At 47.4% G+C, this 27,898-nt stretch overlaps 1 protein-coding gene, 1 long non-coding RNA gene and 1 other non-coding gene across 6 annotated transcripts in view; 1 reads left to right on the top strand and 2 right to left on the bottom strand.

The window, feature by feature from the left end:
• CAMKK2 (calcium/calmodulin dependent protein kinase kinase 2) overlaps nt 1-22,157 on the bottom strand; it is a 53,949-nt gene extending 31,792 nt beyond the window's left edge. For all 4 annotated transcript variants that reach the window (XM_027956490.3, XM_027956492.3, XM_027956491.3 and 1 more), the window contains exons 1-3: nt 22,095-22,157; nt 4,575-5,089; nt 552-599 (exon numbers count right to left, since the gene is read on the bottom strand). In XM_027956490.3, coding sequence (XP_027812291.2) covers nt 552-599; nt 4,575-5,024 — 498 coding nt within the window. In that variant the 5' untranslated portion in view covers nt 5,025-5,089; nt 22,095-22,157. The remainder of the gene's footprint in view (nt 1-551; nt 600-4,574; nt 5,090-22,094) is intronic.
• Nucleotides 7,020-7,092, bottom strand: TRNAG-CCC (transfer RNA glycine (anticodon CCC)). Its single transcript has one exon. It is a non-coding gene; the product is annotated as a tRNA-Gly (tRNA).
• Nucleotides 22,158-23,178: 1,021 nt separating the features above from the next.
• Nucleotides 23,179-27,180, top strand: LOC132658044 (uncharacterized). Its single transcript, XR_009597015.1, has 2 exons — nt 23,179-23,284; nt 23,904-27,180. It is a non-coding gene; the product is annotated as an uncharacterized LOC132658044 (long non-coding RNA).
• The last annotated feature ends 718 nt before the right edge of the window (nt 27,181-27,898 follow it).

Raw genomic sequence — 27,898 nt, 5'->3', positions numbered from 1 at the left:
TCTGCCCTGTACTGTGTTGGATCTCCGGTTTTTAGAATGTTTGAATTAATGGCCAACATTTAAAACAGTTCAGCTATAAAAATCCAGATTCTGATGTGGATATGGAGTCATAATCATTTCCATGTGTTAACAGTTTGCCACAGTCCTCACCACTCCCTATTGTCTTACACCTAGTATGTTTTTTTCACATATATTACTCACTTGCTCTCTATTGGCATTTGAGTTTTTGAATTTTGATACTGTCCATTGATACTATCCACTTGATACTTTTGATACTGATGTAAAAGCAAAAACAGATATGAGAATACCTTAAGAAGGAAAAAAAACCAACACCAATGTTGGTGATACAGAATTACTCTGGAAGCTTTGTGAGCTTTTGTAGAAACACACAGTCTGATGTAAAAACAAAACAAAATAAAACAAAACACTCCCCCTCCCAGTCTGTTCTCCAAGGATTCCTCGCTCACTCCCAGCTCTAGTCAGGTAGAGCCACAGTATTCAAGACATCCCTGGTAGGTACGGAAAACCAGCCTGTCTCCTGGGATAGTTACCTTTCCAATCTCATCCTTCAGTGTGTACTGATTCAGCTGTACACAATCCTGGAAAGTAAGTAGAAACGCACAGAATATGAATTGTAAATTTGTAGCAAGATACATTTTTCACAAACAAACGCCTTAACCAGAATCCAAGTCAAGAAAGGGAACATTCCTAGCTCCGCAGAAGCATCTCCCATATGCTGGCCCCTGTCCAGGGTAACCATTATCCTGACTTCTAGTACCACAGTTGTTTTTGTTTTGGCCATGCCACGAAGCACGTGGGAGTTTAATTCCCCAACCAGGGATTGAACTTGTGCCTAATGGAAGTATGGAGTCTTAACCACTGGACCTCCAGAGAAGTCTCTACCAGCACAGTTTTTTTACATTGTGAGAGTGTAATCATATAGTATGTACTCTTTTAATACCCATTTTAAAGGTTCTTCCCACTCTTCAAAAGTTCATTTTATTTACTTATTTATTTAAAGGTAAAATTAAACAATAATCCATGACTGTGCTATTCTGTAAAAAAAAATGCAAAATGATACAAGAGGAGAAAATCTGAATGGCCTTAGGGCAGAGAAAGGTTTCTTAACAGTTTCTGACAGGGTCTCTTTTGTACAAAAAGTGCAAAATAGAAAAGGAAACAAATGATAAATTGGATTTCAATCAAAATTAAACTTTCGCTCTTTGAAACACTACTAAGAAAACAAAAGGCAAGCCACAGACTGAGAGAAATGAATTGCAATACATATTCAAAGGACTGGTAACAGAATATATAAAGAACTCCTATCACTCATCGGTTAAAAAAAAAAATTGGCTAAAGATTTGATATTACTATAACAAAGATATACAAATGATCAAAAAGCACATGAAAAGATACTCAGCGTCATTACTCATCAGGAAAATGCAAATTAAAACCACATTCACCAAATTGGCTAAAGTGAAACAGACTAACCAAACCAAGTATTGTTAGAATGTAGGGCAAATGAAACGTTCAGAGGCTGCTGGTGAGAATTTAAAAGGTACAGCCTGTTTGGAAAACAGTTTGGCAAAACTTCTCAACAGGCATTTCCCATATGACCCAGTCACTCTACATCGAGGTGCTTACTCAAAAGAAAGAAAAACCCGTGTCTATGTAGAGACGAGTATACAAATGTTTACAACAGCTGTATTTGTAGCAGTCAAAAGCTGGAAACCATCCAAATGCCCATCAACAGGTAGATGGATAAGCCATGGTATATCCGTACAGTCCAATACTATTTAGCAATAAAAAGGAATGAACTACTGGTATGTGCAAAAACATGGATAAATCACAAAAATCACTATACCATGAAAGAAGCTAAGCAAAAAAGAAAAAAAGAGAGAGAGAGAGTACATACTAAATGATTCCACATATATAAAATTCCAGATCTTGAAAGCTAATCAAAAGCAAGTCAGTGGGTACCTGGGAAAGGGGAAGTGGGAGAGGGATGCATTGCTGGGTGTACTGGAAAGGTCTGGGATCTTAATAGGGGTGATGGTTTTACAGATGTATACATACATCAGAACTGACCATACTGCGCATCTGAAATACGTGCAGTTTATCTCACTTCAATACCTCAATAGAGTTAGGTGGAAAATGTTACGTGATATAGGAAACCGGGAAGACAAACATGATAGAAAGCAAACCATCAAGTGTTACAGAGAGGACCAACTTGCCCTTGAACCCCCTCCCAAGCCCCAATTCTATCCCTCTCCCCGAACCTTAGTGTCAGTTTGATGTATAAACTTCCAGGTCTTTTTCTGTGTACATGCATGCATATATGCACCTGCAGAAAATACAGAGTACTGTTTTGGGATGGGGTTAGGGGAGGCCTAAATAGTGTCACACTAAATCAGTTCTCAACTTCCTTTGACTGGAGGTAGTTCCACGTCAGATCTGTATCTTTGACCTGGCCAGGCCAGGCCCACAGAGCTCTCCCCTCACTGGTGGGCTTTTTAGTTTGTTTCATGTTTCTCTCCAGTACTGTTTCATTCCCCCGAGTCCCGAAGGGATGTGACGGGCAGAGGTGGGGCCCTGCAGAACTGTCTTAGGGGGTCTCACTGCCTTCGAATCCAACCCCCACATACTGCTGAATTCATCTTTAAGAATCTACTCTGACCACATCAGCCCAGCTGTCTGCTGTTTCCAGGGTCAAGTCCTGACTTCATGGTCTGGCCTTCAGGCCCTTGAAAGCTCTGACCTTGGCAGAGATGACTAGTTGCCTACCAAATACCAGTCTCTCCTTTCTTCTTTATAACTGGAACACAGTGGCAACATTCCAAGCTGGAAAACTGCATTTTCCAGCTTCTCTTATACCTAAGGTGGCCATGTCACTATGTTCTGGCTAATGTGAGACAGGCAAAATTGCTGGGTAGACTTTCCAGGAAATAGGACTGACTCAGGAGGCAGACAGCTTTTGCCTCCCTTCCCTGTTCATTCTTCTTGCCTGGAATGGAGCTGTGAAGGCTTGAGCCACAGCAGCCATCTTGACATTGTGAGGTTTTAAGGACCAAAGCAACAACAGAACCATCTCACCAATACCCAATGCCTAACCCTATGCATTTATTTTACATGATAAATAAGCCTTATTGTGTTAAAGCCACTGTTGTTGGGAGATTTGTTTCTCTAAGTTGATATAAACTGAAATTCTCCCTCCGGCCTTGTTGCCACAGTGTTCTCCTTTGGGGCCCACACTCTCACTAACTGAATCCCCAACCTATCCTGAATTCTATGGAAAAGAAATATGTTGGTGTACATAGCTGGTACTTAGCTGGATTATGGTAATCATACTTCTAAAACTAAAATATTAGAGGAATGAGACTACCTCTGCCACCTAGGTGGCCTGTGGCTAGTTAATAAACTAGGAAATGAAACAAACAATAACAATTTAAAAATGGCCTTCTCCCTTGGGGTCTTTGCTCATGCTGTGCTCACTTCCCTGCAGTGAACTCTCAGTGTGTACCCATCTCCAACTGAGAAAATTCTACCTAGCCCTCAGAAGGTAGTTAAATATCAGCTCCTTTAGAATGTCATTCTGGATTTCCAGCCTTCTCCCAGTTAAATTTATTCCTTCCTTCAACAAAATATTTTTGAGCCACCAGACACCAGGCACTATGCCAGGTGCTAGGGACCCTGTGATGAACAGGACTGTTCCTAACATTCTAGCTGGGGGTGGCAGGGGGACAGGCAATAAACAACTTAACAGACACACAGATAAACAGATGGTGACAAGTGCTATGAAAGACAGTCAACAGGACAGAGAGGGGCTGAAGGCTGCTTAGAAGGGGTGTCTGAGAGGTCTTTCCAAGGAGCTGACATCTGAGTTGAGATTTGGAAGCCAGATGGAGATGACCTTGAAGAGATTTGCAGGAGGGAGGGGTTTCAAACAGAGGGTACAAGGTAAAGGCCTAAGGGAGCGAATGAGCTTGGACATCTGAGGAAGACAAAGAAGTGGGTAAGGCTGGAACCCTGAGGTGGCAGTACAAAGGCAGGAGTTGGGGCAGGAGGTGGGGTAGGGGTGGATCAGGCCCTGTGAACCAGCTGGGGATCTGAGTTTCAACCTACCTCCCAGAAGTTTATGGTAAAAATCATGGGAGAAGTGCACTCACAGTGCCAAAGATGCTCACTGACCCGTCAGCCCCATTTCAGAGTCCCTGGCACAACTTCTAACTGCCATCATGAGGGTCTCTTTGCTAGAGGCTCTCTCTGACCGAGAGATGCTCTGGGTCCAGGGACTGCCAGCAGCTGGTGTAAAAGGCCCAGCTCCTTTGCCTTCAGGTGGAATAAGTCTGGGGCTCATGTACTACACTGTCCCACATGGCTGCCCAGAGGCGGGGCCCCAGTTGTCCACAGTGGTAACTGGCTCCATCATATATGTTTTATTGACATCTCTCCGGGTTTCCTAGGGTAGCCTTTCCAATCAACTGGTTGCACCGGGATCCTTCTGGGGGACCCCAGCTTCAAGGTAGAGACATTCTGGGTGCAGGGTAGGGCACCAGGGGTCGCCGCTCACGCACCTGCATCCCAGTGATGGAGACGTGGTGCGACTCCACCGTGGGCCGCCGGGGCAGCCGCGGCGAGGACTGCGGGGAGCCCACTGGTGAGTGGGGCAGCGCCGGGTAGACGCAGCGCCCATTGGCATCCAGCAGGGACCGCTCCTGCAGAGAGAGCTTGCGACTGGAGAGGTGGGGCCGGGCCTGAGACCCCGAGGCGTCAAGGGTGATCTCTCCGCCATGGGCCTCCAGGGGCCGGTCCCGGGTCAGGCCGTAGTCCACAACACAGGCCGGCTCGCACTCCGTGACCACGATGAAGGACTCCATGCCCAGGCGAATGCTCAGGGAGGAGAGGCCCCGCAGGGCCTCACAGGGCTTCTGGCCTTCGCTGCTGCTGCTGCCGCCCCCGCCCCCCAGCTCATCCTGGGGAGCGGCCCTGTCGCTGCTGGGCTGACTAGAGACGCATGATGACATGGTGCATGTGGGGACCTCATGCAACGCAGACGCGCCCGGGCACTCCCATCCGGCAACAGCGCCACCTGCAGGAAGAGGAAGGGTCAGCTGCCCCCACCCAGGGTGGCAGGGCTAGCCAAGAGGGGTCTCTCCTGCTGGCCCAGGCCCATACTTCATTCCTGCTTTGAGTTGACGTCCTTGAAAAAAAAAAAAGCTTAAAAAACTGTGTGATCATATATCTTTTGAGTCTATATACAAGAGCTTAGGCTACTTTTCCTCACTGTATCCTTTTTTTTTTTAATATATAGTTGATTTACACAGCAATTACATTAGTTACTGCTGTACAGCAAAAGTGATTCAGTTATATACTGTATACATTCTTTTTTATATTCTTTTCCATTATGATCTATCGTGCATGTTAAGTCACTTTGGTTGTGTCTGACTCTTTGATACCCCCATGGACCACAGCCCGCCAGGTCCAGAGAATTTTCTAAGCAAGAATACTGAAGTGGGTTGCCATAATCTCCTCCAGGGTATCTTCTTGACCCAGGGATCAAACCTGTGTCTCCTGCATTGACATGCGGGTTCTTTACCACCTGGGAAGCCCTATGACTTATCATAGAATACTGAATCTACTTCCCTGTACTATACCATAGGCCCTTGTAGTTTCACATTTCCTTATTTTAAAAGCTCCTCCTCACACAAAACAAGAATCCCAAATTCAATTCCTGTAGAAACTAAGTATGAGAAAACCCCCAAACTGAGCACCCACACCCCTACAGAGGTGGCAGCTACTTCTACTTCAAGCCAATTGTTGTTAAGCAAGGACTGGAGCCTAGAATTGTCTGGTTACCTCCTCACCTCTTTATTTTTTTTCAAAAGAAGATCTAAAGCCAGGATGTTAAATGAGATCTCTTTTTTTGTTTGTTTGTTTAAATCAGCAGTTATTTTAAATATTTTAAAATGTTGGGCAGGTGAAATGAAACAGTTTTGCATGGTGACCTCTAGGCCGCATCATTTCATAACAGCAAAGATTCAGATAGCACTTTACAGTTTATAAAATATCTTCCACATATCAGGATAATTTCACAGGCACTCTACATTGTTGGTTTGCCATTATAACCTCATTTTGTAAATGGGGAGACTGTGGCTCAAGAGAGGGAGAGGGATTTGTCCAGGTCTCCTAATGTGAAGACCATGCACACGGGAGTCCAGTCACCTGACCTGATTTCAGGCCAGCGATTCTCAACTGAGGAGTAAGGGGTCAGGGGTCATACCAGAGGAAGAACAGGCGCTCAGAGAGTATGTGAGCCTGGGTGATTTGTGTTGTGTGAAGAGTCAGGCTCTACATACCTATGATCTAATGTTCCCCTAGTTCAGCCCCCAACTAGTACCTGCAAGATGAAAGGCAAACATGAGATTTTAAAAAAAAAGTTAATATCAAATAACTTGGTGGTTCCTCAAAAGATTAAACAGAGAATTACCATATGACCAAACAATTCTGCTCCTAGGTATATACCCAAATAGCTTTACTCACAACAGCCAAAAGGGAAAAAAACAACCCACAGATCCAGTGACAGATGAATGGATAAGCAAAATGTGGTCTGTCTACACAATGGAATATGACTAAAAAGGAACCGACACAGGCTACAACCTCCGTGAACCTCAAAAACATGATGCTAAGGGAAAAGTGCCTGACACAAAAGATCACATGTGCATGATCCTATTTATATGAAGTTTTCAGAACAGGCAAATCCATTCAGACAGGGAGTAGATTAGTGGCTGCCTAGGAGTGGGGAGGTGTTGGGGGAAATAGGGAGTGACTGCCAGTGGGTATGGGGTCTCCTTTCGGGGTGATGAAAATATTTTGAACCTAGACAGAGGTGATGGTTGCCCAACACTGTGAATGGACTAAATGCCACTGAATTGTACATTTTTTAAAACTATTTTATTTGAATATTTATTTAATTATTTATGCGGCTGCAGCAGGTCTTTGTTGCAGCATGCGGGATCTAGTTCCCTGACCAGGGATCGAACCCAGGCCCCCTGCATTGGGAGAGCAGAGTCTTAGCCACTAGACTACCAGGGAAGTCCCTGAATTACACGTTTTTTTAAAAGTTAATTTTATGTTACATGAATTTAGGAAAATAAAAAAAAAGATTGACACTCCCTCAGACTGTCAATTCCTTCTGTCTCTGGGACAGAATATTAACCTTTGGTTCGTATGTTTGACAAATTCTGCTGGACAAATGTCACAGGTACCACTGGAATTCAGGAAGTACATCCACAGATGGTAGCTCCACACTGATCACCCATATCACGAAGGTGCCAGGAAAACAGTGAGGACTGAGGAGAGATACTTTATGAATGAATATAATGATATCTCTTTAAGACACTGGGTGACAGTGGTGGGGGGTCGTGGAGAAGAAAGTACTGATGGGAGCAGAAAGCCAGTGCTTCCTGGAGGGCCTGGTTGAGGGCCAGAGAAATGCAACCTGCCCTCTTGGGACAGTCCTCTGAGAAGTATTTATGGAATAATGTCTATGTATGCAATCTGGACCATGACTGGGCAGATGGGGGTCCCTTGAGGAGCAGGGAAAGACCACTGGGAACGGCATTAAGGAAATAAAAACAGCATCCTAGCCCAGACATGGCATGATATCTGAACCCGCAGAGTTCCATGTAAAGGAATGACAAAGTACCCAATCATGTGACAAGATGCTCAGCCTCAGTTACAATAAGAGAAGTACAAATTCAAACTACAGGGAGAGTTTCCCTGGTGGTCCAGTGCTTAAGAGTCTGCCTTGCAATGCAGGGGACACGGGTTCGATCCCTGGTCCAGGAAGATTCCACATGCTGTGGGGCAACTAAGTCCATGCATCGCAACTACTGAGCCTGCGCTCCAGAGCCCACGAGCCACAGCCACTGAAGCCTGTGTGCCCTGGAGCCCATGCTCTGCAACAAGAGAAGCCACCAAAATGAGAAGCCTCAGCAATGCAACTAGAGAGTAGCCCCTGCTCACCACACAGCCCAAAACAAATAAACCACAAGGAAATGGTCTGGTGGGTCATCAAAAAGTTAAATGTAGGATTATCATTGGACTTAGGAATTCCATATACACACACACACACACACACACACACACACACACACACCCCCTAAAATCTTGAAAGCAAGGATTCAAACAGAATCCTTATATACACCCATGTTCATGGCAGCATTATTCACAATAGCCAAAAGCGAGAAACATCTCCAGGGTCTGTCAGTGGAAGAATGGATAAACAGAATGTGGTTTGTTTAGACAATAAAATATCATTCAGCTATAAAAAGGAATAACATTCTGACACGTGCTATAACATGGATGAGCCTTGGAAACATGCTAAGTGAAACAAACCAAACATTTAAAAAGCCAAATACTGTATGACTTCACTTAGATAACAGGCAAATTCAGAGAGACAGGGAGTTTAGAATAGAGGTTACCAGAGACTAGGGGAGAGGGAAACAGGGAGTCATTGGGTAAGAGGCACAGAGTTTCTGTTTCCGGTGAAGAAAAAGTTTAGGAAATGGATTAGCAGTGATGGCTGCACAACATTCTGAATGTAAACAGGACCACTGAATTGCACATCTGAAAGCAGTTAAAATGGTAAATTTTATGTTATATATATTTTACCAAATTAAGAAAGTAATAATAAAACTACAAAAAAAATACCTTTTTTCCAACTATCAGATTGGCAAAGACAAAAAATACAGTAACAGCACTATTTTCATGGGGAGGATGATCAATCCTAGAGGCAATCAACCCTGAATATTCACTGGAAGGACTGATACTAAAACTGAAGCTCCAATACTTTGGCCATCTGATGTAAAGAATCGACTCTTTGGAAAAGACCCTGATGCTGGAAAAGACTGAAGGCAAAAGAAGAAAGCAGCAGCAGAGGATGAGATGGTTGGATGGAATCACTGACTCAACAGACATGAGTTTGAACAAGCTCCGGAAGATGGTAAAGGATGGGGAAACCTGGCGTGCTGCAATCCATGAGGTCACAAAAAGTCAGACATGACTGAGCGACTGAACAACAAATGAATTAGTAGCATCCTTATGAAGGGAAATTTACCATTATCTAATAAAATTCCAAATGCACATACCTTTGACTTAGCAATTCTGTACCTGAGTATTTAGCCTATAGGCAATCTCACACATAAAAAATGATATACGTACAAGATTCTGTTGGTAGTGTGGTTTGAAATGACTATCCATGGTGGACTGAGTAAATAAAATGAGGTAATGTAGCCCAGGAGAAAATCATGCATTTATTTTAAAAGAGGTGACTCTGTACATCCTAATATGAGTTAGCTTTAAGACATGCTGTTACATGGGGAAAAAACAAGGCACTAGCATGCTGCTGTTGGCACAGGGAGAAAGGACCATACATCCGTACATAATCGAGTATGCACAGTGTATTTCTGAAAAGATACACAAGAAAATGAAAACAGTGGCCTCAAGAGAAGACAACTGGTTTGCAGAAGTCGGGGTGGGGGGCAGGGTGGGAGGGACCAAATTTTCACTATATTTACATTTACTCCTATAAAAGTAAGTATGCAAATAGTAACTATTCAGAAACAAATTTTTACCACAAGAGGAATTAGGATGATCAGGCCTGACTGCAGGAGCAGTTGGAGGAGGGAACAGTTAACCCTGTCTCCTAACCCTGTGTCCTACTCTGGCTGTATCTGAGAAAAAAAATCATTAAATGGTTCCTCTGTCTTGGCTTTCTCTTCAGTGAAAGAACACAGCCTGAGTTCAGTGTTCTCCGTAGTCCCAGTTGCTGTTACTTTACGTATCCTTTTTATCATCTTTATTTCCCAGTAGTGGAAAAGCAGAGCCCCTGAAGTTTGACTGCCTGGGGTTGCAGCCTTGGTTTTCTTATCTATAAAATGGGCACTCACCCAAGAGTCATGAGGATTAACTGAGCTAAGAACTCAATATTCATGTTTGGTCCATGCTTAAAGTGCTCAAAAACCTCCTCTTCCAACAAAAACCTACTGAATGCCCACAACCTGCCAGGCTGTGTTCCAGAATGTTCTTCCTCCTGTGTGTGTTCTGTAGCCTTGGCATCGAGGGCCTGCCTCCCCTCCACAGGCCCGTCCTCCTTCCCAGGGCCACTTCTGACAGGGCTGCAGAGTTCCTGAAAAGAAAACTAGTCTGGCAGCACCTGAGAAAGTTAATGGAGAATTTTTTTTTCTTGCCAACGGGAAAACAATTGCTTATCGATCGCCACTCCAGGCCAAGGACACCAAGCCATCCACTCCCGGCAAGGCTGCTTTTAATCAGTCCCCATGACAAGCTAGTGTCTGGCTTGTGCCTTGGCTCTTGAGGCCTGGAGGAGAAAGGAGGGGGAAAAAATGCACCTGCTGGGGCAGGAGCAGCTGTTGGGATGGAAGTGGAGACCTCTGTGCTGGAGGGGTAGGTGTGTCCAGGTCTCAAGAAAGAGCCCCAAGGGACACAAACCTCAGTGCCTCAAGGCCACTTGGAGGCCACTCACTGGGTCTGCAGCGAGGCTGGCAGGCAAGCCCTTTGGCCATTCAGCACCACTGACCCCATAGAGTCTAAGCCGAGTCTGATTGGTTTTAAGGTCACATATCCTCTGAGGTCACAGCCTTTAAAGGAGCTGACAAAAGTTATCAACACTGGGGGTGGAGGGTGAGGGGTGGAATCACACAAAAGACAATGGTTTGCATTATAACAGGTATATCCAACTGAGCACTTCTTTACCAATCATGGTTAAGTCTCTGTCTAGGTTATCATTTAATCCTCACAGGCCCTCTGCAAGAGAGGGACAGCCAAGCATTCGATTTTGGGGGGGGCAGGGTGGGAGAGCTGAGGTTTGAGAAAATTCGAAAAGTCCCCTCCTCGAGCCTCCTGCCCAATCCGTGGGTCCTTCCCCAGGCCCTGAAGCCTCCCTACCGCCCTTGGCTGGCAACCCCTCCGTTGACTCCCTCCCCCTCACAGGTGGCTCAAATGGAGGACCAGAACCTTCCTGGAGCAGATGGACCGGGCTCCAGGCCAGGATGAAGGGAACACTCCTTCCTCTGCCAGGAAGCCAAGTGCACCGGCCTCCAGGAAACGGGACTGCTCCCGTTTCCTGGGGGCAGTTTCCAACCTGCCCTGCTTACCAAGTGCCAAGCCACCACCACAGGAGCCTCAGCACAGCAAGTAGGCAGCGAACGAGCCAGAGATATGCCCTGACCCACGTCACAGGGTCCTCTGCAGGCTCCCCAGAGGTCCCAGCAGACACTCCAGGACAACAGAGGGGCCCAAAATAGCTGTGCGGATGCTGCCAAGGCCAGAGACGATGTCCTCCCTGGTATAACAGGCTTGGCCAGCCACATCCTCTCTCACCTGGGGAAACTGAGGCTAGGGAAATCCAAAAGGAAATTCATTCATCCATTCCTTCCTTCAACAAGTAACTACTGGGGACCTACTATGTGCCAGATAAACAGAATAAATGTAATTTCTGAAAAGCAGGCGCACAAGTGACTCTATAAGCACAAACCGGAGGAGAAAACCAGGATATCAAAGAGAACAACACAGGGACCCAGGGAGGGGGGCGGTCTGAGTGGGAGGGTCTGGGTCAAGAGAGGCCTCATTTGGTGCAGTTACATTTCGGCTGAGACCAACATGGTGAGTAGGTACTAAGGCGGCAACAACTTGTTCCAGGAGGAGGAAAGCGCTTCTGAGAAAGCTCTGCACCAGGAAAGAGGTGGGAGAGGGGAGGGAGCAGAAAGAAGACCCCTGGAGCTGAATGGGGCCTAGGGACAGCGGGCAGCTGGAGGGGCCAGAGCACAAGAACTTCGTGGGAAGCTGATGGGAGCAGGCAGGGTGGCCCAGGCAAAGCCACAGAGGCCCCACTTGGCACCTGTTATGGGTTATGGAATTGTGTCCCCCAAAAAAGATACGCCAGAATCCTAATGCAATATGACTGGCATCCTTAAGAAAAGGGGGAAGTCTGGACAGACCCACACGACATGGAGAACGCCATGAGAATGGGAAGGCAGAGCCTGGGCTCCTGCATCTACAAGTCAAGGAACACTTGAGACTGCCAACAGCCACCAGACATCAGAAGAGAGACAAGGAACAGCCCTGGGAAGAACCAGCCCTACAACACCTCCATCTGGGCCTTCTGGCCTCTGGGACCTCCAGCCTCTGGAACTTCCGGCCTCTTGGACTTCTGGCCTCCAGAACTGTGAGATAATGCATTTCTGTCATTGAAGCTGCCCAGTCTGTGGCACTCTGTCATGGCAATCCTAGCAAACTAACACAGCTCCCCACCCAACCACACAAGCCTGCTGCCCCATAGGCCACGATGCAGAGGGTGTCTCTCAGAACTTAAGTGGGAGACCTGGGAGGCTCAGCTGTAGCAGCTGATGCAACGCTGAGACTTGACATCAGCTGGAATATTCCAGATTCTGGGCCTTGGCCCAGCCAAGCAGTCTTTATCAGACTCAGTGACACAGACTCTTATTACTGCCTCTTCCTTGTATAGTCTTTAGTTTGGAGGCATTGAAACTGATCGTTTCCCCCAGAGACAAGGGTCCTTCCTTGACAGAGGACATGAGGGATGGTGCTGGCTTTTTCTTTTCTTTCTTTAATCTATTAGTTATTTATTTATTTTTGGCTGCACTGCACAGCTTGCAGGATCTTAGTGCCCCGACCAGGGATTGAACCAGGGCCCTGAGCAGTGAAAGCGCAGAGTCCTAACCACTGGACCACCAGGGAATTCCCATAGTGCTGGCTTTGGAGTGAACAGACTCCATCCCCATCACAGTCCCTGGAGCCAAAAGTCCCTCTCATGTGATGGCTGGCCACCCAATGTATTTTGCTTGGCGTACACTGTCTTTAAAACTATTTGAATGAGATGCCAACATTTCAGAGCCAGGAGATTTCAGATAAAAAATCAAAATGTCCAGTCTCTTGAAAAACTGAACACTGACAGCACTGGGCCTGAATTCTTTCCTGGCACCAACTCTCTGTAGCTGTGGACAGTAGACGCCCTGGCTTGCATGCCACAGTCCTCACCGCTCCCCCTTGGCTTCCCAACGCCAAGGACACGCTGAGTGCCATGTTACACATCCTCCTCCTTTTCCACCTCTCATCACCTATCCCACCCCTACAGGCCCTACTCTGAGATGCATTGGACCTTAGTGCTATAAAGGGCATGCATCACTGATCACCTATTCCAACCATTTCATTTCACCAATGAGAAAAGGAAGGCTCAGACAGATTTATTGATTTGTCCAAAGTTACGCAGTATTCCAAGCAGGGCTAAAACTGGTTGAGTTTTTCAGAAAGGGGCTAAAAATGCAGGTACAGCCTTGCAATGTCCACATATTGTGTCCAGAAGGAAGTCCAGGCTGAGCCAAAATCTCTATCAAAGAGGGATATCTAAGCCCCTTCCTCTGGCTCCTTGACACTCCAACCTGTGTGAGAAGCGAGAATGTGAAGATGCGGTGTCTTACACTGCTTGGGAAGATGTGCATGGGCACAGAGATGTCAGTGCGACTTAACTTGTGAGAGCGTTGCCTTTCCCTTTCTTGTTTATTGGACTCCAGGACCAAGAACTTTCTAGAACACTGCCAGCACTCAATAAATACTGGCCAGAGGTCACTGTTTATTTTATTCATCCCAAGACCACTCAGAAGGTCAGACGCTTTCTCTAGCTGGCCTTGAATCCATCCAAGTTCCTTTAGTATGATAACAGCAGCCTGATTCACGTCTGGAACTGATCCTTTTGGGTCAAAGGGGATTCCGCGGAGCTGGCTGTGCTGTCAGCTTTCGGGGCTCCACTATGACTCAAGTCTGGTCAACTGGGCATCAACTGCTCTATTCAAGGGATTGTTTCAAGAGTGGACGTGTGACCTAAGTCAGTCTACTAAAGTCTTATTCTAGGATTCTGTGGAAGTATTAAGAATGTCTCTTTCACACAGAGCAGTGAAGATATACTTCTAGAGTTACCAGAGGCTTGAGAGAACCCTTCATTAGAATAAAGTTGAGAGAGAGAGGAGAGAGACAAAAAAGAATTAAAGTTGGAGACACTGTGTGGGACCTGGATCCAGCCCTGCCTGAACCCCATGTATCCCCAGGAGTTTCTACTCTACATGAGCCAGTAAATTCCCATTTATTGCATAAGCTAGTTTGCAGTTGGTTTTCTGATATTTACAACCCAAAGTCCTAACAGATAAATGATACAGAGTTGATTGAGAGAAAAGCTTCTCCACTAAGCTCCCTGACAGATGATCAGTTCCCTACACTTTAAGGGCCAAACTGGGCCAAACTGGGCCAAACTGCCAAGCAGCTGAAACCCCTGACAGCCTTCACAATGACAGTTTGGCAGACACCAGCATTTTCAAATTGCTTTTAAATTTTTTTTAATTTTAACAGGAAAAAAAAATCAAAAACAGGTAAGGAAAGGGCTTATCAACAGGGTGGAATGAAGGGAAGAAACTGACTAGTATTTTTAACACAAGAATCAGCAAGTTGAGAAAGTGGCATTGACATATAACAGAGGGAGCTATATAACGCAGGGAGCTCCGCCTGCCAGTCTGTGATGACCTAGAGGGGTGGGAAGGGGAGAGGGGAGGGAAACTCAAGAGGGAGGGGATATATACAGAATTAAGGCTGATTCACGTTGTTGTAGGCAGATACCAACACAACATTGTAAAGCAATTTTCTTCCAATTAAAAAAAATTTTTTTTAATGACATCACTATAGCAGCAGCCATAGTAGTTGTAGATGCAATAATAGTGATAACTAGCACCCCACTCCAGCACTCTTGCCTGGCAAATCCCATGGACAGAGGAGCCTGGTGGGCTGCAGTCAATGGGGTCGCTGGGAGCTGGACACGACTGAGCAACTTCACTTTCACTTTTCACTTTCATGCATTGGAGAAGGAAATGGCAACCCACTCCAGTGTTCTTGCCTGGAGAATCCCAGGGACGGGGGAGCCTGGTGGGCTGCCGTCTTCGGGGTCGCACAGGGTCGGACACGACTTAGCAGCAGCAGTCTTTAGTGCTGGCCGAGTGGCAGGCACTACACCGTGATACATGGTACACATATCATCTCATTTAATCATCACAACAACCTTATGTGTTAGGTACTATTATCATGCTTATCTCACAGATAAGGAAAACTGAAACACAGAATCTGAGCGGCTTGTACCAAATCACACAGTGATTTGGGAAAGTACAGGTGTGAAATCAAAGGCTCCCAGAGAGGGGGGAGCATTTGTGATCAAGGGCACAGCCCTTCTTCTTAGCTGGTGACCTTAAAGATAACAATGCCTACCTCACCTACCACCACACAGGTCCCTGCACACAGCAAATGCTCCCTAAGTAGAAGCTGTTGCCAAGAAAGCACTTCAGTGGCTATCAAGTTCAAGCCCCTTTAATTTCTATTAAAATAATTTTTTTTCTAATTACACCATGCTAACTTAACTCTTTCCATCTTCCCTTCTAATTCTTATCCATATGCATCACTTTTTACAAAATTAAAAGCAGAATGTGCCTATAATTTCACATCCTTGTTTATCTATGTCAAGAATTTTGCACATACTCTCACAGCTTTCATAATCAACACACTAGGGCTTCAAAAGTAGTGGTTGAGACCCAGGGAGGTGAGATGACCTCTCCGAGGCAGCCCAGCAGGTCCCAGGCTAGGCTAGGGTATGACCCCTGACCCCTGCAGTGTCCCCTTCTGCCCTGGATGCTGGTGGAGTAAGAACCTCCACTGTCTTAAGAGTTCCTAGACAGCTACTGTTAGGTCAATAATGAAGTATCGCAGAGAGAGAGCATCCCCCATCTCATGCCAGGTACCTAAGGCCAGGTGTGTGCAGATGGTCCTTGCCTTGAGGAGCACGAATGAATGGGTAAGTGTGGGTGTGGATGTTGGGGGTATTTAGAAAAGTGAGGTAGGAATCATCTTACTTCCTCTTCTCCCACTGAATCCCTCCCAGTCTTTTACTGAACCTAAGGAAGAAGTCCAGCAGTTCATGGGGTCCCAAAAAGAGCCGGACATGACTAAACAACAAGGAAGAAGTGGGAAACAATTGAAATTTCAATTTGTAACGAAAAGAAAAAGACTTGACTCCAACATTCTGCAACCTGACAAATCAGAGGGAAGGGGCCGACTGGGAATTTACAGGCATCCCGGCCTCGCCCACCCACAGCCCTTCTCCCTTCCTCTTTCCTGCTGCTGTTTGGAGGTGATGCTAAATCTAGCTTCCTCCCTTCCCAGCTTCCAGCACAAAGCAGCACCAGCCAGGGGCAAAGAAGGGCTGGAAGCTGGCTCTGGGGTTCCAATCATGTTGCCCACACTTGGACCCAGACGGCAGTAGAACTGTCTGTGAAAAAATCTAAATAAAATCTCTGACAGAGGCCTTAATGGCAAAATCCCCAAGCGGTTTTAAAAACTCACAAAGGAGGTGTCCTTTCCTCCACATCCTGCCCCCCCACCAAACCACTGGTTCCCCAGTTAAACTTTTCCAACAGAGGCTTATCTCAGGCACCTCCCACTGTGTGCCTTCCCCACCCCACCCCCACTCACTTCCCACCCCCACTCACTTTCCACCCCCCCACACACTTACTTCCTTACCCCATGCCCAAGCAAGAGGGGCAGAGGGGAAAGACCTTGGCCTCCCTCCCCATTTCCTTGGGAGACTATCAATGTCTCCTCTCCAGGTTGGAATTAGCATTTTTATCTCTGCAACCACCATCTCTCAACTATTTACAGAAGCCAACAGGGATAAAAACGGACAACATAAAAATAGTTTCTCAGCAGCTTTCTGGGGGTGAGGAGGGTAGGGGCACAACAGACTCTTCCTATTTTCTTTCTTCTTTCCTTTTCAAAAAGGAAAAACGCTAGAATTGTTCATCTTTTCCAAACTGATCCTCAACAGTTCCAGACCGCTCACTCAGGCGCTCCTTAGGGATAAGGATCAAGTCCCAGAGTCCCTTGGTTCCCAGGACGGAGCTTGCCACCAGCCCCTCCCAAAAGTGTGGGTTCAGTGAACGATCATCAGCGCCCTGCTCTGCCTTATTTCTGCCCCTGGGCCTCCTTCCAGCCTTCAAAAACCATGAGCCAGTCAACAACGAAATTTTTTTTCCTCTATCCACTTTTTTTCTCATCCTTCAAATGTTTCATAATTGACAAGAAAAATTCAGCAGCAACACTACACACATGACTGAAACTGAAAACACTGGCAGCTAAAATAATTCCTTCCCTGTTTTGGTCACTAGCACCCCGCAGCAGGGAATGCCAGAGGTCTTTTCTGTGAAGTCAAACAGCGTTCCTTTTAAATATGCCCTTCTGTTTGGTTTTATCAAGGAAGGGATCCAATCAGAGAAGGAAGAAAAAAGTAACCATTCAAAATCTTTTTTTTTTTTTTTTTTTGAGAGCACAACCATTTGGAAATCATTTCCACACCATAATCTCCCGGGGAAGGTTGATTCCACTCCATGAGAACATTGGCATCATTTGGCAGCATAAGGAGGCCAAGGGAGACATGAGTGCTCAGGATGAGAAGGTATGTCAGGAAACTATACAGGTCTCAGGGGACTTGGGCCTTGATTTTCTCATCTGTAAAATGGAGCTGCAGCAACCTACCTAGAGGGTAGCTGTAGAGTCAATCTTCTAGAAAAATGCCCAGCATACAACATGGCCCATAAGCAATGCTCTCTCTAAAAAGACTACGTTCTCCCTTCTTCTCTGTGCTCCACTTTTCCCAGCCATCATATAGGAGGAATTGAGGGGATGGAATTCTCTAGGCTTCCTCTCAGCGCATTGATCACATCACTCTATTTCCATGTTCTTGGTGGGCTTTCCTGGCAAAGCTATCAGGACCTGAGCTGACTCCACACCTGGCCACAGGGTTGCCAGCGCCATCTGTCTGGTGAGGCTTTCTCTACTCTGTGGATTTCCTTACCTGGAAAAGGATCTCACAATATATATACCAATAAAATCACACAGGAACCTGCACTTAACAAATCATGACTGAAATGAATGAAACTGAATAAAATCCAGGCTCTCCCTGTAAATGACACTGTGAGCTGACCGGGGAAGTGATGGGCTTAGACTGGAGCTAGGAGGTGACGTGAGAGAGTTTTGAAAAGTAAGGGAGTTTCCTTGTTCCAGGAAGCTAGTCTCCAGCTGATTTCTGAGAACCTTTGTTCCATCACTTTCTCCCAGCAAATAGAGTGACCAAGTAATGTCTTGTACCCAGAAGTTTATTAGTTGGGGGCTGCGGAGGCAAAGAAAAGTACAAAGTTTAAGAAGCTTAAGAAAGTACAAAGGGCTTAAGAAGCTCTTATGGGGCTTCCCTGGTGATCCAGTTGATGGGAATCCACCTACCAATAATCCAGGAAGACTCTACATGCCACAGGGCAACTAAGCCACAGCTTCTGAGCCGGAGCTCTTGAGCCCAAGCTCCACAATAAGAGAAGCCACCACAGTGAGAAGCCCACACACCCCAACTAGAGAGTAGCCCCTGCTCACCGCAATGAGAGAAAGCCCAAGTGCAGCAATGAGGATCCAGTCCAGCCAAAAATAAGTAAATTAATTAATTAAAATTTTAAAAAGAAAAGAAGAAGCTCTTATGGCAGAAACAATACAAGTATCAGTCAACAGATGAATGGATAAACAAAATATGTTGTATCCATACACAGATTATTCAGTCATAGAAAGGAAGCACTGATATATTCTACAACAAGGGTCAACCTTGAAAATATTATGTTCAATGAAAGCCAGACACAATAGGTCCTACATTCCTAACAGGTCAGTATATAACAAGCACAGCCTGAAGGGAGAAAACTCAGTTCCCAAAGGGAAATGGCGATTTCCTCAACTTTCCAGTTAGGAAGGCACAGAAGTGAGGCTGAAGGCCGCTGCAGCGCTGTGGAGCCCGCATCTGGGTTATCTGGCCCAGCCCAAAGGGGAGGAGCTACTGGAAAAAGCAAAACATCTGTGCAAAATAGCAAAACAAGGCCCTCTGACCCAAAGGAAAATCTGAAATAGCATTTGCCCACAATCCCTGGCATCAGGAAACGAGAACCATATGCTTCCCACAACCACCATGATCCTGAACGAGCTACTCAGCCTCTCCAAGCCCATCCATGAAATGGGTTCATGATGCAGTCAGGGCAACTCTGTGGCCCACGTTAAAATCTCAGCCAAAAAGCCTTGAAAACAGGCTTGGCCTGCCCCACCCGCCCATCCCTTCCTCCTGAGACAGGCGCTTCCCCACCAACCAGCCCATCTGGGAAGCAGTTCTCAAGAAGAAGATTCTAGGTTACTCCAGAAAGTTCCCTCTGTTAGGTCATTCCATCCTTCTCCCCTCCCCTCCTCCTATCCAATCTCCACTTTTCAGCCCATCCTTTAAAGTTCAGCACGAATGACACCTCCTTCAGGAAGCCTCTTGTATTCACTCCTGCCGGAAGGGATTTCTCCAGAAACCCCACTGCCCTCTGCTTCCTCATTGGCACAGCACTTATTCCTCCCGGTATATCTCAGCAGGAGCACTCTTAGCCATTTACGGCAGGGCAATTCTTCACGCCTGCTGTGAATCTGGCCTGCCTGCAGGATATTTGGCATCCCCAGCTTCTGTCTACCAGAAATCAGGAGTGCTCAGCTTCATTTTGACAACCAAAAGTCACCCCCACACTTCTCCAAATGCTCACCAGGAAGGTGGAAACACCTCTGATGAGAACTACTGCATAGTTATTAGTGAACATACTTGTCTACCAGCCCAGCAACAACCTGGAAACAAACACAAGCCCAAGTCGATCAGCATCACCACCGTGGCACCTCAGGCTGTTTTAGCAAACATTTCTGGGCTCCTCAAGAAGCCTAGGGCAGCCTTGCAAAGGCCTCTGTTCTAGAACAGGTGGTAAAGGGCACAGGCTTTAGGACCACAACCTGGGTTGGCTGTGTGACCCTGGGCAAGTTACTTAGCCTCCCTGAGCCTTTCTATAAAATGGGCTAACTCCTTGCTAGCTAACTCTTAGCAAACGGCCTAACTCCTGCAGAATTGTTTTTAGCCTCAGTTTCCTCATCTCTACTACAATGGAGATAAAAATCCCCACCCTACAAGATTTTGGTAGGCAATAAATGGGATAATGCCTGCAACACACAGTATAGTATTTAACACATGCTCTCAGTCAATCAGTCATGTCTGACTCTTTGTGACCCCATGGACTGTAGCCCATGGAATTTTCCAGGCAAGAATACTGGAGCGGGTTGCCATTTCCTCCTCCAGGGGATCCTCCCAACCCAGGGATTGAACCTGCTTTGCCAGACAGATTCTTTACTACTGAGCCATCTGGGAAGCCCATCTAACACATAGTAAGAACTCCATAAATGCTGGTTGTGAACACTATTATTATTATCCAAATTAAGTGAAGTGAAGTCGCTCAGTCGTGTCTGACTCTTTGCAATCCCATGGACAGCAGGCTCCTCTTCTAGGCAAGAGTACTGGAGTGGGTTGCCATTTCCTTCTCCAGGGACTCTTCCCAACCTAGGGATCAAACCCAGGTCTCCCGCATTGTAGACAGATGCCTTACCGTCTGAGCCACCAGGGAAGTCATTATCCAAGTTAGGGGCCCATCAAATGATGGGCATTACTTTTTATCACAAAAAACGGGCTGTGCCCTCTCCCTACAAAAGGCTGCTCTCTATACAGGAAGGGTTTAGGACCCGCGGTACGGAAAGAAGTTCTAGGACCCACCAGGAAGCATGCACAGTTTGCTCTTAAGTTGAATGTTTTTGTGAGGCGCTTTGGGGAGGTGGGGTGCAGGGGGCAGGGAGGTAACTCCCGCAAAGCCCTCCCCGTGTTGCTGCCTCTGCCTCCTCCTAGGAACAAGGGACTCTATGGGGACACAGCTATCTACTGCTCTCTCCCCTGGGGGCAGAGCCACCTGAGGGGGCTGGTAAATGACAGCAAAGCTCTAACGCACAGAAGTTTCTATCTCTAGGGCTGTGGGAACTTCCAGACTGAGGAAGGTAAAAGTTGTCCCTAAGGAGGAGGGCACTGCACGACCCACCCCGGGCCAGCGTGCCCCTCTTACTGCGGGCACCGAGATCCCCGGCCCCGCAAGCATCATCCCTCTGCCCCAACCTTAGCAAGGAGATAGGAGGGGCTTCGGCGCCACCTCTTCAGCGCCAAGTGAGAGCAGCAGGGCCGCTGGCAGAGCTGTGAAAACACCCCGCTTCCCAAACTGGGCAGTGCAGGGGGTGGGGAAGCCAGGAAAAGCGCAAGGCTGGAACCGGGCGTCGGGCGGGGCGGCGGGGGGGCGCGCGGCGGGCAGCCCAGGCACCGAGACCAAAGCTGAGCGGGGACCGGGCCCTGTATCCCCGCGTCCCCAAGAGTCAGGTGGAGGGTACCGGAGAAGGCACCTCCCAGCGTTCACAGAATGCAGCGGCCCCGAGGTGAATTTAGGTCAAAAAAAGACCGAGCCTGTGAGGTTCCGGCCGAGAGAAGGGGGCGGGGGCAGAGAGGGCCAACAGAGGAGAGGCTGAGGGGTCCCGGGTCCCACAGCAGCCGGTCCAGGGTCCCGCCGCCAGATGTCCAACCCACCGCGGCGCCGGTGTGCACCCCCTCGAGACAGGAAGGGAGCGGGGATGGGCCGCTCAAAGTCTGTCAGCCCTCTCCGCCTGCGCGCCCCGGCTTTCGCCACCTGTCAAACGCGAGGGGGTGGGCCTAGGCCGCCTCCGAAATCCTTAACTGCCCCGACCGCCGGTGACAACGGTTCCAAACTCCGGGACCGCCCCTGCCACCCTGGGCCGGGCGCGGCCCAGCCGAGGCGGCCACCCCCAGGCCCCCTGCGCCCCGAAGACGCAGGGGAAGGGGCGCCGGGGACCGCGTCCCCACGTGGCGGGGCGTGGGGCGGCGCACGTGGGGTCCCCTCGGCGTCGGGAACCCGGGGTCGGCCTCAGGGCTTTGTCTGCAATCCGGGCGGTGGTCCTGCACCCTGAGAGGACGAGGGCGCCCGCCGGGGCTGCGGCGGCCGTGTCCCCCGCCCGCGGCCCAGCTCCCGCCGGCTCACCTGGGCTCCACGCTGCCGCCGCCGCCGCCTCCCGCGCTCTGCGTCCCCCGCTCGGCTCCGCTCGGCTCGGCGCGGCCGCGCGCTCCTCTCCGCGGCCCTGGCGGGCGCGCGGGGGGCGGGAAGGGAGGAGCCGGCGGGTCCCAGCTCGGGCGCGACGCGGCCGCGGGCTGCGCGGAGATTGGCTGCGGCCTCTGGAAACCCCGGCGCGGAGCCACCCTCGCCCGCCGCGCGCCCCCGAGGGCTCGGCCGCGCGCCGAGGAGGGGAAGGAGGCGGGAGCCTGAGGAGACGAAAGTAGCGGCGAGGCTGAGGGCAGGGAGAAGACAGGGGAGGAGGCGGAGGAGAGGGAAGTGAGGCAGGGCCTGGAGCGGGGTCGGGAGAGGTTGCGGACCCGCGAGGAGGGCAGAGACCTGCCGGGGCGCGGGAGCGCGGGAGACAGCGCTGCAACTTTGCCTCCGCCCGCGGCGTCACCTGCCCGTCTTCTCCCCGCCGCGACCGCGGCACTTCGCGCAGGCCGGACGTGCCGGCTGAGCTCGCTTCATTTAGTCAAACGCGGGGACTGCGGGGCGGTGGCTGAGCCACGGAAACTTCCCCAAACCTGCGAGTCACCCGCGGCCCCGCCTCGAGGCTCGGCTTACGTCCCCGGCTGCTACCCCTGCCCCAGGCGCCCGGCGGTGGATGTGGCCTGGATTTCGGGTCAGCACTCGTTCGGGGGACCCCCTTCCGTCCCCGCCTCCCCAGAGACCGCTGCTCGCCCCCCCCCCAAGGGCTGGGGACTGTGTTCCTTTCCCACCGCCACTCCACCTGAATGTACCGAACTACAGCCAATGAAGTTCTGGCTTTCCCAAAGACTACTTGAGATGCGTTTTGTGACATACATCGTATTCTTCCCAAACATTTTACCCCTTTGGCGCCTGACTTCGCTGGAGCCCTTGGAGAATGTTTAGTCTCCCAGCTGGGTGACAGCGCTCCGGGGAGGGGCTTAAGACCTCACAAGGGCTGCCTGACGCCGCCTGTCCTTGGATGGTTGCAAAACTCAGTCCTGAGTCAAGGTCCAAATTAAAGGTTCGATGTCCCTTTCAGTTTAGTTCCTCTGGCATTTTCACGCAGCAGAAGCGCTCACAAGCAATTCAAAGCGTTCCACTAAGATGACCGCCCATTCTGGTGTTATTCAACATGCCAGCGTTCGTTGGTAAGAATAAAAACCTGGGAACAACTGCCCTAAATGTTTATCGGGAGAATAGATCAATGAAACGTGTTATATAGCCACTTGATGGGATATGATGCAATAGTTCAACTGAATGTCTCGTATCTATTTGTACAGACGGTGGAGAGCTCAAAACAAAATGCTGAGTGAAAAAGCAGGTTGCAGAACACAGTCTTTGTTGTTCAGAGACACATTCCCTACATACAAGTGGTTTTTTCATTGTTTTTTTTTTTTCATACAAGTGTTTTAAAAGACAAAGGGGAGGGGACATATGTATACCCGTGGCTGATTCATGTTGATACATGGCAAAAACCCTCACAATTTTGTAAAGTAATTATCCTCCAATTAAAATAAATAAATGAATAAAAGCAAAAAAAAAAAAGGAAAAAGGCAAAGGGGATGCATGCAAATGACAGTTTGCCACTAAGATAAGGAGGCAAGGAGAGAGAATAGACATGGGAGCCATAAGGAATGTTGTAAAGTGTCATGTGAAAGTGAAAGTCACTCAGTTCTGTCTGACTTTGCCACCCAGGCCAGAATACTGGAGTGGGTAGCTGTTCCCTTCTCCAGGGGATCTTTCCAACCCAGGTCTTCCGCATTGCAGGTGGATTCTTTACCAGCTGAGTCACCAGGGAAGCCCAAGAATACTGGAATGGGTAGCCTATCACTTCTCCAGGGGATCTTCCCAACCCAGGGATCAAACCCAGGTCTCCTGCATTGCAGGTGGATTCTTTACCAGCTGAGCTACCAGGGAAGCCCTTGTAAGGTGTCATGCCTTTTACTTATAAATGAATTTGAAGCATATGGCAAAATTAACAGTCAATTCTGAATGGCAGATGCATGGTTCTGTTATTTTTCTATATTTTTCTATTGTCTGAAAAAAATATATTTTGGGGGATTGATGGGGAGCATTTTGAACATGTCTGACTCTATGGCAGGGGTCAGCAAACTTTTTCTGTAAAGGACCATGTAGTAAATATTTTAGGCTTTGCAGGCTCTATGGTCTCTTTTGTAACTAAACTCTTCACATTCTGGCAGCCATAGACAAAAGCAAGTGAATGGGCATGGCTGTGTTTGAATAAAACTTTATTTACGAAAACTGAAAGTTGAATTTCATTTAATTCTCAATGTCACAAAATATTATTGTTTTGATTTTTCTTCAACTATTTAGAAATGTATAAACCATTGTTAGCTAGAGGGACATATAAAAATGGGTGGCATGGCAGATTCAGCCCCTGGGCAATAGTCTAGCAACTCCTGCTTTGAAGAAACCGAAATAAATATTGATCTTTCCCTGTTGCTTGTTAAAATATGCAATTCTATGTTTACATTGTGTTACTCAAGTGTCTGTATTTTAGTAGAACACTGGAGCCAATACAGGCAAACACAGATATATCTGTGCGTGTGGTAGTCGCTCAGTCGTGTCTAACTCTTTGCAACCCCAAGGTTGCAACTCAACTCAATGCAACCCCATGGACTGTAGCCCACCAGGCTCCTCTGTCCATGGAAATTCTCCAGGCAAGAATGCTGGAGTGGGTTGCCATGCCCTCCTCCAGGGGATCTTCCCAACCCAGGCATCGAACCCAGTTCTCCCACATTGCAGGTGGATTCTTTCCTGTTGAGCCACCAGGGACAGCTATGTAAAGTAAAAAGCTAGTTATGTGAGAAATGTATGTCCATTCAAATCTAAATTCAAACCAAAGCCCCACTTCTGTCTGGAAGAATTTCCTGAAATGCTGTGACCCAGGCCCTCCTTTACTTCTCCCCTTTCTTAGTTCCTACAGCAAGGACTGGACCACTTACTTGATGCTCAGCAGCCATGTCTTCTTTTTCTTTTATATATTTAGTTATTTGGCTGCACCAGGTCTGATTTGTGGCACTTGGGATCTTTAGTTGTAGCATGTAAGATCTAGTTCCCTGACCAGGCATTGAACTCAGGCCCCCTGCATTGGAAGCACAGAGTTTTAGCCACTGAACCACCAGGGAAGTTCCCACTGTGTCTTCTTTAGTCTTTACTTTTCACTCCTGCCTTCTGACTTGCCAATAGAGCTATATATTCCTGGAGTACAGGTAAATACCACAATGAAACATTTGCTTACTGTGAACATTGTGGTTGAAAGCAGTGATTTTGGAGTCAGTCAGACCTAACTGAAATCGAAGCTTTGCTAGTTACCAGCTCTCTAATGCGAAGAACTGACTCATTTGAAAAGACCCTGATGCTGGGAAAAATTCAAGGCCAGAGGAGATGGGGACAACAGAGGATGAGATGGTTGGATGGCATCACCGATTCAATGGACATGAGTTTGAGTAAACTCTGGGAGTTGGTGATGGACAGGGAGGCCTGGTGTGCTGCAGTCCATGGGGTCACAAAGAGTCAGACACGACTGGACTGACTGAACTGAACTGAGCCTTGCATGAGTGACTTTGGGTTCATCAGCTGTCAAATGGGGATAATAAACCTAACTCAGAGGCTTGGCTTGAGGTTTAGATACAATATTGTGTGTAGGGTCCATTGATGGATAAATGGATAAAGAAGATGTATAATATTTAAACACAATAGAATATTACTTAACCATAAAATGAATGAAATCTTGCCATTTGCAACAACATAGCTGGAAGATACTAGGAGGGTATTACGTTAAGTGAAATAAGTCAGAAGATGAAAGACACTATATGATTTCACTCATATACAGAATCTAAAAAACAGGAAAACAAATAAAGCGAAACTCATAGACACAGAGAACACATTGATGGTACCAAGGGGATGAGGGTTGGGGATGGGCGAAATGAGTAAAAGGAATCACATGTATGCTGATGACTAGACTTTTGGTGATGATTACTGTGGAATGCACACAGACGTCAAATCATAATGTTGTACACCTGAAACATAATGTTACATAACTATCTTACCTCCAAAATAAAAGATAATAACTCAGTGCCTGGCTCTAAAGTGCTCAAAGGTACTATTAGTATACTTAGCACAGAGCTAAAAACCCCATTAGTTAGGTGCAATGCTGATTAAAGTGAATCAGAACAGAGCTGAGCAAACACAATTGCCTTTCACTAACATTCAGCCGCTCTTATGATAGGAGTCATCCCACTCAAGGGAACTGTTTTCTCCTTAAAAGATATGAAATTAAGAATTGGCTTTGCTTTTTGAGTTTTCTTCTCCAAGAACACCAGAGAAACCTATTCTAGGCAAACAGCTCTTGTTGTCTTGACAACACAGATTGCCAAGAAAATAAGTAAACAAAGCATCTGAATCTTATTTTTAAGAAAACTTGGACAGTACAAGAGAGGGGATAAAAAGCAAGACTTTAAAATTATCTCACCCACTAAGAAGGCATCAAACTCCTGCCAAGACTTCGTCTTTTCCTTTCTGAACTGTTCTGTGTTCTACTCACGTTGTCCACTGGAATGTTCCACCTCCCAAACCTGGAACATCCAGATAGAGACAGCAGAATTAATCGCACCAATGTACCTTATTTGATGAATTCTCTCCCATTCAATAAGACAGTAGAAAAATGCTGGGATTAACAACAACAACAAAAAAGACACTGGCCGGGGGTGGGGGGCCTTCCTTGGTGATCCAGTGGTTAAAACGCCAGGCTTCCAATGCAGAAAGCGTAGGTTTGATCCCTGGTGGGGGAATTAAGATCCTACATCCCACATGCATGACAGAAAAAGAGAGAGAGGAAGGAAGGAAGAGGACCCCGAGAAGTTTCTTGGTTTTCTTCAACAGGCAGTGAGATTAATATGTGTGTTAGTCCCAAACATAAATAACAGTATAAAAGGGGAAGTCATCAGCAGGAGCATAGATGAAGTTCATTTGCCTTCTATGTATTTTGAGGAAGAAAATAATTAGCCTGACCATCCAAAAATGACAAAACATAAAACACTCTGAACAAGTAGTAGTATTCGAGGTACTCAGATGAGCACAGGGCCCTCCAGTTGGCGCTAGTGGTAAAGAACCTAACTGCCAATGCAGGAGACTTAAGAGATGCAGGTTTGATCCCTGAGTTGGGAAGAGCCCTGGAGGAGGGCATGGAAACTCACTCCAGTATTCTTGCCTGGAAAATCCCATGGACAAAGGAGCTCGGCCAGCTGCAGTCGAGTGGATCGCGAAGAGTCGGACACAACTGAGGCGACTTAGCATGCACGCACACAGATGAGCACAAAGGCAGCCTGATGAGAAGAGAAGGAATGAGAACGTTATCACACCTGCACTGAATCCTGAGTGGCCTTCCCTAGTGAGGGGGCTGAGTCAGGTCAGGTCTCTGGGCCTGTTTCCTCATCTGTAAAACGGTATTTGGCTCACAGGCATTAGAAATGGTACGTGTGAAAGTACTTAGCTCAGCATCTGGCCTATACTGGGTACTAGATAAATGACAACTGATTTGATCAGTTATGTATTCAACAGACAAAATGTTCTTCCAAACAGTAAAGCACTTTTCAAAAGTCTGGGGCAAACAGCTGTAGGGTAACACAATAGCAACCTATTAGCTGTTATGGGTTTGGGTGGTGAGTGACTTAACCTCTTCATGCCTCAGTTTCTACATCTGTTAAATGGGGTTATTATTATTGCCTACCTCTTAGGAC

Source organism: Ovis aries, chromosome 17 (genome assembly GCF_016772045.2).
Source record: "Ovis aries strain OAR_USU_Benz2616 breed Rambouillet chromosome 17, ARS-UI_Ramb_v3.0, whole genome shotgun sequence".
Lineage (NCBI taxonomy): Eukaryota > Metazoa > Chordata > Mammalia > Artiodactyla > Bovidae > Ovis > Ovis aries.
Note: the sequence above shows the minus strand (reverse complement) of the source record. Positions and strands in the feature narration are given on the sequence as shown.